At 35.8% G+C, this 17,639-nt stretch overlaps 1 protein-coding gene and 1 long non-coding RNA gene across 9 annotated transcripts in view; one reads left to right on the top strand and one right to left on the bottom strand.

Moving 5' to 3' along the window:
- Positions 1–13,298, top strand: part of ASB3 (ankyrin repeat and SOCS box containing 3) — a 131,646-nt gene extending 118,348 nt beyond the window's left edge. For all 8 annotated transcript variants that reach the window (XM_069071694.1, XM_069071697.1, XM_069071696.1 and 5 more), the window contains 2 exons: positions 5,272–5,405; positions 11,260–13,298. In XM_069071694.1, coding sequence (XP_068927795.1) covers positions 5,272–5,405; positions 11,260–11,465 — 340 coding nt within the window. In that variant the 3' untranslated portion in view covers positions 11,466–13,298. The remainder of the gene's footprint in view (positions 1–5,271; positions 5,406–11,259) is intronic.
- The window catches only part of LOC138148832 (uncharacterized), a 120,204-nt gene that overhangs the window by 61,838 nt on the left and 40,727 nt on the right, over positions 1–17,639 (bottom strand). The gene's annotated exons all lie outside the window — the stretch shown is intronic.

The raw sequence follows: 17,639 nt of genomic DNA, 5'->3' as shown, positions 1-17,639 counted from the left end.
ATTTTTGATACTTAATAGGGGATAAAATTCCAATCGCTGAAGTAATGTATCACATGCAGAATATTGTTATAAGCCTTCATTGTACTATGTAGTTATTCAGGGACTACTAAAATATTTAAGACTTTTTGCAACTACAGTAAGTGACTTTTTGTGCTTTTGTGGTTATGATTCTTTTCTCTCTGTCAGCTATCATTTGCCAATGGGCCTGCTTTTAGCAACACACCCACTTGACTCTTGTTGACACAGTTCAGGAATAGCATTCATAAACATCTCTGAGGGCAGTGGTCTCCAGAATATGTTCCTTGGCCTAGATAAGGGGTTAGACATTTGGAGGAGGCAAGTAAATGGGTCTAATCTACTTTAGGACTGTTGAAAGAAGGAAGGAAAGCCTTTTGGGGAGGCAACCAACCAACCAATTAGTTGGCCAATAAGTGTTTATTTTGTACCTTTTATGTGCCAGATACTTTTAAGAATTGAGGATAGAAATACAAAAATGTCTGCCCTCAAGGAACTACATTCTGTTGGAGAGAGATAACATAAATAAGTATACATGAATAAGTATAAGGTAATTTTTTTTTGGTTGTTTTGGAGGGAGCACTGGCAGCTGTGGTGATCAGGAAAGTCTTTGTGTAGGTATTGGTTTAGTGGGACGTTGAAGAAAATAAGAATTCTAACAAGTAGAGGTGAGGTGGGAGTGCATTCCAAGCATGGAGGATAGTCAGTAAAAATGCTCCAAGGAGGAGCATTCCATCCAGGAGATGGAATATATGTGAAGAACAGCAAAAAGACCAGTTTGGTTGGAATGAGTAGAGGAATGGGCTAATGTATAAAAAAGGTTGGAAAGGTATGTTGGGGCCAGGTTCTGAAAGGCTTATAAAAGTTAAAGAAGTATTCATACTTGATCCTAGAGGCAATAAAGAACTGTTAGAATTTATTTGAGTGATATGGTTAGACTTCTATTTTAGAAGAATGACTTTAGCAGCTTTGTTGAGGATGGATTAGAGAGGGGAGAAACTTGAGGCTGGAGAAAGCTAACCATATAGTTTGAAGCTTCAAAGCTAAATAAAAAAATTCTTTTCATATTTTTGCTTTATTTATTATAAGGTTGTAGCAATATTCTGACTACCATTTTTCATTACAAAAGTCCAGAAAGTCTTGTAATGATACCTCATTGTGGCATGGATAAAAATCTAGACAATGGTTTGTCTAAAAAAAGACCTGTGGGTTTTAGTTGACTGCAAACTCAATATAAGTATGATGTGGCAACTCCTGACGTTAATGTGATTGGGCTTCATTAAGAGGAGCATAGCTTCTAGGAATAAGGAAGTGATTGTTTGTTCATACTCTTCCCTAGTCAGATTACATCAGGGATATTGTGCTCAGTTCTGAAAACGAAGTTTGAAAGGGACATTGATAAGCTGGAGAGCATTCAGAGGAGGGCAGTCAGGATGATGAGGGGTCTTGTGCACAAGATTTATTAGAATCAGTTGAAAGAATTGGAGGATGTTGAACCAAGAGAAGAGAAGATAGAGAGGACATGACTGCCGTCTTCAGTTATTTGAAGGTCTGCCAGGTGGAAGAGGCATAAGAGGACAGAACCAGGTACAGAATGGAAAGGAAATTGCAAGTAGCTTTCATTTAAAGGTTGCTATCTGGAGAAATTTCCAAAGAATTAGAACTACCTGAAAGAGGAATGATCTGCCCCAAGGTGGTGATGGTTCTCCCTTGATGGACATTTTCAGAAAGATACTGGATGACCTCTTGTCAGGGATGTAGTAACTGGGATTCCTTTTGGGTATGGTTTGGTCTGGATAACTGCAGAGCTCCTTTCCAAGTCTTTGATTTCATGATTCTCTGAATAGTTTGAGAAATTACAAAGATTTCAATAAGTTCCTTCAAATTAAACCAACATATATGTTGCCTTTCAAAGACTTCAGTGCATGATACAGGGCTTAGTCTAGGACCTGAGGTTTAGACATTGAATCCTCAGCTCTGTAATCCAACCTAACACTTGTGCTTTAGATGCCAGACTCCTTACCCTCAATAGACCTTTGCCTTGTGGATTCTTTTCATGACAAAAGACTCAGATACTAATTTCATTTTCATCTTTGTATTTCTAGTACTTTAACATGGTGCATGGCATATGATAGATACTTAATAATGAGGATCTTAGGATCATATATCTCAGGTTGCAAGGTAATTCAGTGGCCATGCTTGTTGATTAATTGATTTAATAAAAAAGATGGGAATCAATGAGGATGGTGTTGGAAATTATAATCATTAGTGAGGACTGTGAGAGGTTGAATATTTATTTTTCATGAAAATTTTCTTTAAGAAAATATTCAGGGCAGAGCCAAGATGACAGAGTAAAAACAGGAACTTGCTTGAGCTCCCACTCCATCCACCTCCAATACCTGTAAAATATGACTATAAACAAATTTTAGAGCCACAGAACCCACAAAGTGACAGAGAGAAAGAAATATCCTGTTGAAGGCAGCCTGGTAGGTCAGCAGGAAGGGTCTGTTGCAACTGAGCTGGGAGTTGAGCACAGTCTTGCATGAGCCTCCCGGGCCCAGACCAGGGGCAACCCTGACCAGTGGCACAGACCAGCTAGAGCAGACTTCAGGAGAGTAAATCACCTGCAGCTGTGGCAGTTTCCAGACGTCTCAACCCATAAATGCCAAATAGAAAGTAAAAGTCAGTAGGGAACTCTGTTGGAACTGGGTGGAGAAGAGCGTGGTCTGGCCCCTGCCCCCAGGGTGAGAGGTGGCAGAAGCATGGCGGCTGTAGCTGCTGCCACATGTCTGCCTCCGGAGCTCTTGGCCTGCAGATCAGAAGGTGACCAAGCTACCATTCAGAGGGTAATTGCTCCTGCTTTGACCTGCTTGGATCTGGGTCTCAGTCTTAGGTGGTGGTCCTGGGGTGAGAAATGCCAGTGTGCCAGAGCTTGTGGTGTCTGTAGAGAAGGTGACCTCTGCAGACCTCTGACAACATTTGTGAAAACCCCAGTGATTTGAGATACAGCTCTCTCCACTCTGGAAGCAGAGTTCTACCATGGCAAAGAGCTCAAAACTTAAGAAATTGGCTGGCAAGATAATCAAGCAGAGGAAGCGCAATCAGACCATAGAATCCTTTTTTGGGGACAAAAAGGATCAAAGCATGGAACTAGAAGAAGACAATGAAGTCCTGCATCAAAAGCTGCCAAGAAAAATATGAACCGTTTATAGGCCATGGAGACGCTCAAGAAGGATTTTGAAAATCAAGTAAGAGAAGTGGAAGAAAAACTGGGAAGAAATGATAATGATGCAAGAAAATCATGAAAGTGAGTTAACCTGCTAAAGGAGACCCCAAAAAATACTGAAGAAAATAACACCTTAAAAAATAGACTAACTCAAATTGGCAAAAGAGGCCAAAAAAGCTAATGAGGAGAAGAATGCCTTAAAAATCCAAATTGGCCAGATGGAAAAGGAATTTCAAAAACTTACTGAAGAGAATAATTCTTTCAAAATTAGGTTAGAGCAAATGGAAGCTAATGACTTTATGAGAAATCAAAACAGATCCAAACAAATGAAAAAATAGAAGGAAATGTGAAATATCTCATTGGAAATACCACTGGACCTGGAAAATAGATCCAGGAGAGATCATTTAAAAATTATTGGACTACATGAAAACCATGATCAAAAAAAGAACCTAGAAAGTCATCCTTAAAGAAATTCTCAAAGAAAATTGCCCTGATATTCTAGAACCAGAGGGTAAAATAGAAATTGAAAACATTCACCAAACATCTCTTGAAAAAGATCCCAAAAAGATAACTCTTAGGAATATTATAGCCAAATCCCAGAGTTCCTAGGTCAAGGAGAAAGTATTAAAAGCTGTCAGGAAAGGACAATTTGAATATTGTGGAAACAAAATCATCACAACACAAGATCTAGCAGCTTCTACATGAAGGGATCGAAGGGCTTGGAATATGATATTCCAGAGGTCAAAGGAGCTGGGATTAAAACCAAGAATCACCTACCCAGCAAAACTGAGTATAATGCTTCAGGGAAAAATATGGTTATTCAATGAAATAGAGGACTTTCAAGCATTCTTGATGAAAAAACCAAAACTGAGCAGAAAATTTGACTTTCAAATACAAGAATCAAGAGAAGCATGAGAAGGTAAACAGGAACAAGAAACCATAAGGAACTTATTAAAGTTGAACTATTTACATTCCTAAATGGAAGAATGATAATTGTAACTCATGAGACTTTTCTCAGTATGAGGATAGTTGAAAGGAATATATATGTAAATATATATGTATATAATAGGTATATATAGAAGGGTGTATGTGTCTATAAATACATATGTGAGTGTGTGTGTATATATGTGTGTACAGGTATACATAGAGAGAGGGCATAGGATCAGTTGAATAGGAAGGAACTATATCAGTTGAATAGAATGATATCTAAAAAATAAAATTAAGAGGTGAGAGAGGAATATAATGGGAGAAGGAGAAAGGGAGATATAGATTAGGGTAAATTATCTCATATAAAAGAGGCAAGAGAAAACTGTTACAATGGAGGGGAAGAGCAGGAAGGTGAAAGGGAATGAGTCAGCCTTACTGTCATTGAAATTGGCTTAAGGAGGGAATAACATACACATTCAAGTAGTTATCTTACCCTACAAGAAAGGAGGGGAGAAGGGGATTAGAGTGGGGATGATAGAAGGGAGGGCAGATTGGGGGAGAGGGTAGTTAGTAGCAAATACCTTTGAAAAAGAACAGGGTCAAAGTAGAAAATAAAATAAGTGGGGGTCGGGATGGGATGAAGGGAAATAGTCTTTTACAATATAACTTCTATGGAAACGTTTTGCGTAACTATACATGTACAACCTGTATTGAATTGCTTGTCTTCCCAGTGGGGTTGGGTGAGGAGGGAGGAAGGGAAAGAATCTAGAAATCAAAGTTTTAAAAACAAATGTTAAAAAAATTAGAATATACAGGCACTGAGGTATAGAAATCCATCCTGCCCTACTAGAAATTTGGGGGGAGGATGTAAGAGAGAGCAGATTGGGGAAGGGGGTATTCAGTAGGCTCACTATCTTGGGGTGGGGGTAGGGGGAATTAGGGACAAAATTTGTAACTCAAAATCTTGTGGAAATGAATGTTGAAAACTAAAAATAAATAAATGATGACCAGTTCAGAAGAACACCAAAAAAAAAAAAAAGATTTAGACATTGTGAATAACTAATGACATTACAAAAAAAGTGTGCTAATTTCTTTTTATGTAGGATTCACTCAGTTGATGACAACATTCTCAACTTTAGCCTGGAGTTCACTAATTGGAAGCGGCTTCCCCTTGATATTGAGAAGATCCTTTCTGCTCATGCAGAAAGCTCTTCCTGGGTCCCACTAAATCATTTTGGTAAGCCATTTGGTTTTTATATTACTTTTGTCTGCCCTCCCTCCGGGCTATGATTTTAAGTTGGAAACATCTCTGTTGGCTATTGTGGTATGAAGACTGGAAACCAAAAATAAATGAGATGTAAACTAATTTTTTTTCACCTGAGGAAAAACATAGTTTAATTGCCTTAAGCTAAAATCAGAGCTAGCTTTCCAAGTTAAAATAACTAATCTTTGAAGTAAAGCAGGTATTCAAAACTAATACTTCTATTTAGTAATATCCTCATTTTTGTAGTTTACTCTTAATTACAGTATATCCTCAAAAATAGTTGAAAGATCAACTAGTTAGTAAATGAATTCAAGTGGTCATTTGATGAAATGCAGTTAATTCTAATGTCACCTTGAGAATGAAGAGTTTTATTCAAATGAGATTATGTATGTAAAGGACTTTGTAATCATAAAGGGTTAAATTAATGTGAGTTAATTATCAATCAGCAAGTATTTGTTAACTGCCTACTATATGCTAGGCACAATACTAAGCACCTAGGATACAATGACAAAAGTGAACTAATCCCCACCCTTGAGGACTTTTGTGTCTTAATTGGTAGACCACATATACATAAGATACATGCAAAGTAGATACAAGGTAACTTTATTGGGGAGGCAATTTTGCTTGAGTGGATTCTTGAATAAAAGCAAGAATTACAGCAGTCAGAGGTTATGAGTGAAAGCATTCCAGGTAAGGATGATAGCCAGTGAAAGGGCACAGAGATAGAAAATGATGGGGAGTATTATGTAAGACTAGAAAGGGGCCAGATTATTTAAAAGTGGCAAACCATGCAGTTTATACTGTCCCAAAAAAATCTTAGTGAAGTTTTAAATTATTAAAACTTAAAACTATACTAATTTTGGGGGGGGATACTCTGTATAAATAGGCTAAACTGTTAAGATTCAGAAGTGCACTATGACTTTTAGGACACCCTGTATTTGGTGCTAGAAGTAATAGGAAACAACTGTGAGTAGTGGGCATTATACACCATGCACATTGGCAAAAATGACAAAAAATGGCAATGGTCAATGTCGGAGGGGTTGTAGAAAGATAGGCACACTAATACATTGTTGGTAGAGCTGAGAAATGGTGCAGATATTTTGGAAAGCAATTTGGAGTTATGCAAACAAAATGACCCTTTGAACCAGAGACCCTGCTACTGGATGTATAGCCCAAGAAAACTATTGATAGGGGAAAAATCCTCATATTTTCCAAAATACAGCAGCATTTTTTGTGAGAACTAAGAATTGGAAAGAAAATAGATGCCCATCAGTTGGGAAATAGCTAAAAAAAACCTGTGCTACATGAATGTAATGGAATGTCATTATGCTTTAAGAAATGATGTATGTTGATGAATACAGAGAAACATGGAAAAGATATATATGAATTGATGCAGAGTAAAGTAGAGCAATGAAAACAGTATACACACTAGCTGCAACAATGTAAATGGGAAGTACAATGACACCTCCTCCCATCCCCCCAAAAAAACAAAAGTATATGTAACAAAGTTATAAATATCAAACAGGACTTGGAATGAAGAAATATGAGAAAATACCCTCAACATATCCCTTTGTGCAGGTGAGAGGTCCACAGGTGTTACACATTTCATATATTTTCCGATTTTTCCAGTGTATTGATCAGCTATGCTGGCTTTTTTTTATCTCTCTCCAAAAAATACTATTTGTAAAATAGGAGGAGGATAGGAAAAAGGATAAATGGATTACTATGGTGATGTAAGAAAACTAAAATATCAATAAAGTGTATGTGTGACAGTGTCACACTCGTGCTCAAAAAAGGGTGTGTGTGTGGCTAGGTGGCACAGTGAATAGAGAACTGGCCCTGGAGTCAGGACGATCTGAGTTCAAATCCTGGCCTCAGACACTTAACACTTAACTAGCTGTGTGACCTTGGACAAGTCACTTAACCCCAATTGTCCTGCCTCCTCCCTTGCAAAACAAACAAACAAAAATTTAAAAAAAGTAGGGGTTATGTAGTCAAAATGATTTGTATAAAATTATAACACTGCGTCATGTCTATTTTGATTTGCTCGTGAAAAAGGATAAGGTTGGAACTAATTTAGATTTTGTGAGCTAGTTGGTGTCTCAAAAAAAAATAATTAGCAGACCTCATTTTGCTCTCAATTTGACCCATTTGCTAATGTTAGTTGAAGGAATTAAAGAAGACTTATTTCCTCTTAATAGAAGAAATCTTGGTGTAAGAAAAGCACATCTAAGCTAGCAACAGTGTCTTAAAAGGTCTTGAAGCTATTTGCTTTAAGCTATGCAGTCTAAGTAAGGGGCATAATAGATGTAGTTTTTTTAGCTGTTTCTTTTTTGTGTGTGATATACTTTGTCTTTACATTATGGCCATTTTCCATCTCCACCTCCTGATTGAAACTGATTTTTTAATAAAGAAAAATAATTAAGTAAAATGATCAAATGTGGAGACTCACATTTTTAAAGATGAGTACAATGCCCTGTCCTGGTAGTTCTTCTCCCCTTCCTTTCTGTCAAGAGGAAGGAGGTGTGTGTTTCCTTGTGTCTTTGTGGGAATTCTGCTGCTGTTTTCATTACTCAGAATTTTTCTTTTTAGCAATCTTTTTCATTTATGTTGAGAGAGACAGTATAGTATAATGGAGTGAGCCTGACATTAGTTCTATCACCTGATGAGGGACTTATCTTCTCTGTCCTTCAGCTTCTTCCTTTTAAAATTGGAGATAATAATATTTCCAATTCTTCTCTCAGAAAGCTATAAAGAGAATTTTGTTTGTTGTTGTTTTTTTAACCTTACTCTTAAATTGGGGTATAAATAAAATTATTACTGGGGGTGGCTAGGTGGCACAGTGAATAGAGCCCTGGCCCTGGAGTCAGAAGGACCTGAGTTCAAATGCAGCCCAAGACACTTAACACTTACTAGCCATGTGACGTTGCTTTGCCTTCCCCCCTCCAAAAAGATACACACACACACACACACACACACACACACACACACACAATTATTACTGTCAGGTTAAGTGGAGCTATTTGATATCTAGTAAAGGAAGATAATAATCTGAGGTCCCTGTTAGTTTTTGAGTATAGCGTTTTCTTTTTTCATAATATTATGGTTCTGACTTACATGTAATTCTTAACATTGAGTGTTTCATCTGATGTTATCAATTATGTACCAACACCTGTAAAGAACAAAAATCTATTCAGTATAGATAGATGAGAGACAGTGGTTTTGTTAACAAAGGGTCAAAAGGAAGGACATGTGCCAAATGGGAAAATTAGTGCAATGTATCAATTAGGAAAGAAATGGGAAGGTTTACTCTGAAGACCTTAACATATGTCAAGCCTTTCCCAATGAAGGCAAAAAATGGCGTATGAGTGCATTAACTCTGAGATGGAATAAATCCATTAATACTTTCTCGTTTAATTAGGCACTTCCTAGAGCTTTTATAGTGTGCTAATCATCCTATTGTAAGAAGATTTTTGTTTTGGCTAAGGATTCAAAAGAATTTATCTCAGGCATTTATCTTGATCATATTTTTCTTTTTGCTATCATTGAATTTACTAAAGATTTAACAGGATTGTCTTCCTCAAATTTCAGTTTTTTTCTGAATTATCCTCAAATTGAGGGGTATTAGTAAGAAAACTGTTGTCTTGTTAAGCCCTGTAAATTGATTACTAGAATATAAAAGTAATTGTGGGATAAAGTGTTTACTTCAGTAAAAATAGTTCTTCCCCCAGATGGTATCAAGCCACAGGTACAAACAGTACTAGTAACGCATACATTCTAGGTTATTTAGTCTTTTTTTTTTTCTTCTGTTTTTGGATGGGGGGAAGGCAGGGAAGTTGGGGTTAAGTGACTTGCCCAAGGTCACACAATTAGTAAGTGTTAGTTAAGTGTCCAAGGCTGAATTTGAACTCAGGTCCTCCTGACTCCAGGGCCGGTGCTCTATTCACTGTGCCACCTACCCACCCCTATTTAGTCTTTTCAGAAGTAAAGCCTTGCACATCTGGTAACATTTGAGGGAACACATAACCATCTTATTTATAGTGAGTGATAGCTATAGATATTTAGGTACTATATAGATAACCAAAAAGAAATGTTGTATCACTCTGTACCACATTCTCACAGGTCCTAATAATCTCTAGATCCTTCTAGAAACAGTGTTCTCTCCACCCACTCCTCCAAGAGACTTGTTCCTTACTCCAAGACAACAAACTGTAGAAGATGCACCTAAATCTTAGGGAGACTTCAACTTGTTCTTGAATTAGTAGATCAGGGAGTGACTTGAAAGTGTTAGATAATTTTGGATTTAATTTTATATGAAAAGTTGATGTTTCAACCGAAGAAATCAAATCTCTTTTTAATAGCTTTAAGTCTCCTAGCAGTGAATTTTAGGTTCCCTTCAAAGTATATTTTGCTTTTGTTTCTGCTGAGACATTTGTATTTTAATACAAGGGAGATCTTGACCTTACCTCAACCAGTTAGAAAGATTTAGCATCCATTGCATTATTTAAACTAGTGAATATACATCTGAAAATACTACTTAGCACTAAAACTTTCATAGACATTTTACACATATGCAATTATTATGCACATGGATTTAAAACTCCCTTAGTACTCAATAGCAAGTTAAGCAAAAATGGCACTGAAGGACTGGCAGTAATAATCCACAGATTAAAGACTCCCTCAGTCCAGATGAACATATTTCTGAGCAATTATGGTTCATCAGGTCAGTGATCTGTTAAGGCCTCGGTAGAACCAAAATGGTACTATTAAAATTGAAATCAGTTCTTAAAGTAACTATGTCCTTTCCATTCCAAATGCCTAAGTCCTTTAAGACCTAAGGTGATTAACTGATTTCAGTGTTAAGAAGACATCAAAGAATTAAGATCTCACAATCTCTGGAAAGCAGTGCAGTTGAAAGAACATAACTCTAGCCAAGTCTAGTACCATGCCACAAATACAAATCATGTAAGCCCAGGCTGTCCCATCTGACAAAGGGGTGATATTTGCAGCTGTTATATAATTTAAGATTAAATTGGGGCAATTGACTTGAAAGCAATGGAAATACACTTGCTATGTAGATTCTATATTAGTAGTTATTGGAATATGATTCATGAAGCTTAGTCTGTCTTTGTCTTAGATCCAGTTTACATATACGAATTTCGGTGCATTTCTATTTAGTCATTTAACTTTTCTTGTTTTGGATTTTAAAATATGTAGCTTGAAGTGACTGGTAGTGTTAAACTCTCTTTTCTTGATCTGTTAATCTTTGCTGTATTTTATAGGGATTTATATAAAACTTAATGGACTAACAGAAAAGCTATGTTCTTGATTCGCATGAAATTGTGATTGTTTTTCATTTTTATTAGTTTTCATGAATGTTAACCTTGGTGAACACTTTTTTTCTTTATCTTGGGAATTAAGTTGCTGCCATTAAAAAAAAAACATTCCTATAGAAGTCATTGAAGACTCTTCTTTTGAATGAAATCGTCTTTTGAAAAAAATATATATACATATATGTATGTGTATATATGCATATATCTCCTTTAAAGATAGTTTTATACTGTTTTGCTTAAATTTAAGAGGATATTTTTGGCAAGTGGTTCATTTTAGGTGTTTGATTTGGTAGACCTGGCAGCTATTTGCAATGGGCAAAAAAAATTAGGCATTTTCTTGTTTGCTTTGTTTATTATTGAACTTAGTAGAATCATTTCCTTAATTCACATTGGTATTGCTGACTTTAGAATTTGAGGCCTTAATTTGTGTAATGGTACTGTTGCATCCTTTTATTTTAATTTTTTTAACATCTTGATTTTGTTTATTTCTACAGTCTCTGTTCCTTCCCTGAGTCACCTTTGTCGCTTGGAAATTCGGTCCATTTTAAAACCAGAACGCCTACGATCTGATAATTTTATCCGTCAATTACCACTTCCCACTAGCCTACATCATTATCTGCTCTATGCAGAAGTCTTGAGAATGAATGAAGTTCCAGAACTGATACTTACTCAGAATGGAGAGACCATTGAAACCAGTTAATGGCTCATTTATTACTTTGAAGATCGAGAGGAGAGTTGTGAAGTTGCTTCCTATGATTGGACATTAAAACCAGGAGACTTGAGTTCATGCCTGGGACTTTTCCTTAAGAAACCATCTATTGTGAAGCACTGTTGTTGCTACATTGCTGGTTTGTGCTTTAAACCTTAGTCATGGTATTTACTATGATATTCATTTTGTTGAACCATTTACTCCTTCTTCATTGAAATTTTCAACTCTTTCATCCTTTTAGTGAATTTTGGATCTGGTTCTATGCTGCTGCTTCTTAACACTAGTGATTCAAAAAGTATGTTTTTATCAACTCTTCTGTATTTACCTGGAACTGAAATATTTAATAGAATGTATGGAGCCTCAGTGCAGCTATTCACAGAGGATGTTGAGCATTTTGTATAGATTGGCTATAATGTTGATAAAGGAACCAGTTCCTTGTTCCTGCTGTATCCTTTTCTCATTTCTTAACTTATACTGACTTTTATGAACAAAATGTAACCTCAGGGAAGAATTCTTTTGAAAATTATGGAAATTTGTTCATTCTCCCAGTTTCTTTCTTCTTTTTATCCTCTCTTTGTCAAAAGATTCAATTTTTAAGTTTACAAGAGCAGGGATATATCTGGATGCAAGCACATACTCAATTGAAAAGATAATCAGGTCTGTATTGACACAAGCCTTTAATTTGATTCTGAATACTAACCAAAATACTGAGAGAGTCATTTTCTACCATCTTTAAAGAAAGTGTCTCTCCTGGGATTTCTCACTTCAGTATTCAGGTTAGACTTTTTGACCTTTAAAATCCCTTCTAATTCTGGCATTCTGTGATTTATGATTTAGAATTCAAGTTTAATTCTGACCCTGTATCAAAGGTTTCAGTTTTGAACCTTTGTAACTGAGTGGCAATTCCTTTAACATTTAGTTACATAAATAAAATTATCAGATGATGACCAAAAATGAATACACACACACCTGTACATGTACACACACATATACATATAATACATATAAAAATCATTCTAGGTTAGTGAGTCACAGAAAAAGTTGTTTTTTGGATGCACTGGGTAAGAAGTTGATTAATAGTCAGTGGTTACTAAATAGTGATTCTGTGTGACTGAGTGACCTGTGGTTAGTCAGTATAGGATGTCTGTACTTTGACAGATGTATTTGACTCCAGATTTGACAACAAAGAGGTTGTGAATGTTCTTTGGTGAATTCTGTTCTCATTTATCAGGAATAAGCCAAGTTCTTTGTCATTGTACCGAGATAAAATGGCTTAGAGTATAGCAAATAGGCATAAGTCAGCAACATCCATCTTTGCTGGGTTTTGACCTTTGTTCAACTGAGGTAATGTGGAGATGAGAGCAAATAATGGTGATGTGCTCTTTTTTATGGCCCAAAGAAATAGCCAGAACTTTGTACTTAAAAGAATTATTGCCACAGTTGCAAATATTTTAATTTTTACCTTTACCATTGCTGTTACGAAGGAGGGAAGGTGGAACTGCTAGAGACACTTGATCATTTAGGTTCATTTGTAGACATGTAACAAAATCTGATTTGTGGTGGGGAAAATGAAAGTTGTTGCAAAGAAATGAATTTTAAAAAATGATTCCTAAATCTGGACCAGACCGAGTCTTCATTGTGTCACAGGAATAATCATTTCTCAAATCTTCTTTGTATATTCATGAATAATATTTCTATTTTTATTAAATGATCAGGATAGAGACAAATATAGGTAGATTTTTTGCTGTGGCTAAATATGTCTCTGTTTTGTTTATGTTATTCAGATGCACAATAAATGGATCAACCTGTGGTTAAGTATTCAAATTTGGCTCTTAATGATTGAATATCAATATATTGGAAGCTCTTGCCTAAGTAACCCAGGATGGTTCTCTGTTGCTTCCTTTCATATGGCATCATACTGGGCTTCAGACTCAGCATTTTAGTTTCCATCCTGGGCTCTATACTCCCAATGGGTGAGAATTCACTATATCTAGTGTCCAGACCCACCATGACGTATTCTGGACACCTTCCTGCCATGCTGCCCTGCTCTTTGTCTTCTTTCTACCTCTAGCTCTGAGATCAATAATCAAGTCAATATTATAATTTATGGAAAGGATACGTCAATCACTTTCACTCTGACTCCATTCAGCATCCCTGTCAAAACAAAAAATCCCCTCCTTCACCACCACTCCCCCATACCTGTTTTCTTCCATTAGATTGTAAAGTCCTTGAGACCAAGAACTATCTTGCTTTTTCTGTTTGTATCCATGTCATTTAGCGTAGTGCCTGGCACATAGTAAGTCGTTAACAAATTATTTTTTCATTCATTCATTCATTCATTCATTCATTCATTCATTCACTTAACCTTTGAAACAGATAAATAACACAATATTTTACTCACTTGGATAAAAATAACCTTTTTTGTGCAAGTCTTTAATATATTTTGTTTTGTTTTTAAAAAACTGTGTTAAACATGAAGTTGAACTAAACTTAGTTGGATTTAAGTAATAGATGAGTACATTCAATCAGCCTTAAAAGAAACTACAGTCTCACATATTTGCTTCTTTAAAGAAATAATGGTGATTACAAAGAGAATTGGGAAGGAACCTAATTAGAAATTCAATATATTTTGACTTTCTAGTATTTTAAAGTATAATTTTATGGGAATCTATATTTGGGGAAAAATTCTGAGCAGACATCTGAGGGGTAGGGAAAATGGTAGAAGATAATGTCAGTGGCTAGGTAAGGCCAAAGTAATTTCTGTTGTCTACAATAAAGGTTTTAGGCCTGATGATTTTTAAAAATTAATTTTAGAACTGCATCTATTATACTGCTTTCATAAAATCTCATGGAGCCAATTTTAGCATAAGTAATTGGTTATAAAAATCTTTAATGGAGAAAGTCTTGGGCATTTCAAAGGAATATGTCTCCTTCCTAGTACCATTCCCCTGAATTTCTAGTACTGGGCCGTGGCTGCTACAGCTTTTTTTCTTCCCCCAAGATTAACATGAAGCTACAAGTCTGTAAGTAAGAGGCTTGACTGATGTCTCTGTGTGATCCAAGAATAAATTTCTCCTGCTAAGGCCTAGTGGAAGGGAAAGGACTGAAGGTCAGGAAAGGAATGCCATATCCTGCTCAAGTGTGAGGTATTGTTTGATTTCTTTTTTTTTTTTTAAGCAATTGGGGTTAAGTAACTTGCTCAACGTTACACGGACAGTTATTTCTGGGTGTGGTGCTAAGTATCTGAGCCGGGATTCGATCTCCAGGTCATCCTGACTCTTACTTGCTGAGCCACCTGGCCGCCCCTAAGCAATTGGGGTTAAGTAACTTGCTCAAGGTTACATGGCCAGGTGTTTCTGGGTGGATGCTAAGTGTCTGAGCCCGGATTTGATCCCCAGGTCATCTGGACACTGGAGTCGGTGCTCTTAATTGCTGTGCTACCTGGCTGCCCTGTTTGATTTCTTTGGGCTTACACTCAAATACTCTGTCAAGGAAAACGTATTATGATTGATCTTGGTTAAATACAGTTTGAATTTCAAGTATCAAGGCATATAAAAATATGTTCTCACATGTTTAATTTTAAAAATTGATTTACTCTTTTTTGAACACACTTTTAAGCTTGGTTCTATTAGGTATATTCTCCTTATTTTTTCATATTGCACTTTTTTTTGTGCTTTCAGGCTATAATGGTTTTAAGCTTATACAATAATTAGTTTACTCATATAATTGAACAACTGTTAAGCATGAAATAGGCCATCTCACTCAAGATGCTACAGTGTAATACTTATTTTCTTTTCAAATCGATAAAAATCCAAGTGACTTTTAGCAATGCATGTTTGTAATTTGCTTTTGTGTTCTTGGAGCTGCAGAGAAATTTGCCATTTCCTTTTGCAAGGAAACATTACTACTTTAAACAAATTAGAGGGAAAGTCAATCAGAATTAATTTAAAAATCAAATTATGAAATATTTTTAAAGTAATGCACTTCTATTTTTAAACTTTGAAATGGTCAACAGTGTCACATGCTGCAGGATAGTCAAGAAGGATACATCATTACTCACTTAAATCTTTTCTCTTTGGTTTCAAGATAAATTTTAGCTGAATCTGTGTTAAAAATTATAAATTCTGAGTGGGCAGAGTAGGAATAATGAAGATTTGTCTTCATTGGTTATTTCTTACAAACAGCTCTGAAAGCATCCAATTTCCACATTTTAGATAAAGAAATGAAAATGTCTAATACTGTTGCATCTTTTTCAGTGTACATACATGAGTATACTATCAAATTTCTGAATTTTCAGCCTATTACTTTACCACTGAGTTATTCTGCTATGCCATGTGTGGTCTATATTGTTAATGAAAGAATTTAAAACCCATTTGTGGCAGTGAAGATTGGTGTCCGAAGAATTTTTCTGTCTCTTGACTTATATTTCATTCATGGCACTAATAGATGAAGTAGAGCGGGTGGTAATTGCCACTGGAGCATTGAGACTTGTGAACAGCATCTGTTTATGTCTCCTTTACCATCTAATGGTTGTCATAACCTCCTACTCTCTGCTTTCCTATATGGATGATAAAAGTCCATCATGACTCATTAAAAGGTGCTAATTTACACCTTGCTCCTGACTTGACAGAATAAGTTGAGAAGAAAGTCCATCTAATGATTGGTTATGACTGTCATTTGAAGTGAGTGGTAAAAAAAAAGATCAATTCTGAGGTTAATATGCATATTTGCTTCAAGTAATGTGAGCTAAAGGGATTAATTCCAAGTCAGAGTATTGTTTTAATGGAAGAATTAGTTAATAATGCACATACATTGTCCTTTTTAAAAATATAGTTTCAAAAAGCTGTTATTGTACTTCTAATTATTTCAGGATGTAAAGGATTCAAAACCTTTTTTCCTCCACTTGTACATTTCCATATTACTTAGACTACCTGTATAACCTAATTAAAGAAATACTAAGCACATGTATTTGTGAATATGCAAGTGTCAGCTAGGTACCAGTGCTTAGTGCTGTGCTTGGGACACAGTAGGCACTTAATAAATAGTTTTTGACTATTGACTGTAGGTGACACATCAGCATATTGGGCCAAGAGTCAGGAAGACCTAAATTCAAATTTGACCTCAGATGCTCATTAGCTATGTGACTGTAGGCAAGTCACTTAACCTCTGTCTATCTCAGTTTCCTCAGCTATAATGTGGGGATTATAATAGCACCTTTTGTGATTGATGTTCAGTTGTCTTAGTCCTGTCTGACTCTTCATGACCCATTTTGGGGTTTTCTTGTCAAAGACATAGTGTCTGAAGCCATATTTGGACTCAGGATGATGTCTTTCTGATGCCTGGCCTAGCCCCTCTATACACTATGCCACCTAACTGCCCATAATATCACTTATCCTTGACAGTTGTTCTGAGGATCAAATGAGATATTTGTGAGGGGCTTGTCACTATGTCCAGCACATAGTAGACACTTAATAAATGCTTGTTTCCTTCTCTCATATTTATTTTTTTAAAGCAAAACACACAGTAACTCTAATGTAGAAGTGACTGTGATATTCAGACATTTCACAATGTAGGGCAGGGTAGCAACACATAATTATCTAGGTTCCAAAGAGCCTGACATTGCTAAAAAATGGTATTTGCATTGCAGAGTCAAAACAGTGTGTGTGTGTGGGAAGATTTTTTTTTCTTAATTTCTCTTAGAACAAGGGTTCTTGTAGTTTTTAGATCTATTAACTTGTATAGGAAAAATATTACATATATATATACATAATCTTTGCTGACTTTTGATTTTCTTTGTTGGTTTATATATTTTTCTGCATTTAAGAACATTATTATGAGAAGCGATCCATAGGTTTCACTAGACCTCCAAAGGGTCCATGTCACAAAGTTAAGAACCTGCTCTAGAACATCTCTCGAGGTCATTGATTCTTATAACCATTTTGAGCTTTCATTCTTACCATCTTCAGTTCTCTAGATACGAAAAACCCAAGTATGAATTTTATCACAGACTATCAAAATTACCAAAGAGTCTTTTAAAAATGAGATTTTGCTCTAGGGTAAAGTAATATAAGCACAGTTTTAGTTTAACAAGAGTAGCTATAAATATTTTATATGTGATTTATACAAGGTGGGGAGAAACCTTTGAAGAAAGGATTTTCTTATCCA

This window comes from Petaurus breviceps, unplaced genomic scaffold (assembly GCF_028583685.1).
Source record: "Petaurus breviceps papuanus isolate PSGF00001 unplaced genomic scaffold, PetGlider_PUasm1.0 90842, whole genome shotgun sequence".
Lineage (NCBI taxonomy): Eukaryota > Metazoa > Chordata > Mammalia > Diprotodontia > Petauridae > Petaurus > Petaurus breviceps.
The sequence above is the reverse complement of the archived record's forward strand: the minus strand, read 5'-3'. Positions and strand labels throughout refer to the sequence as shown.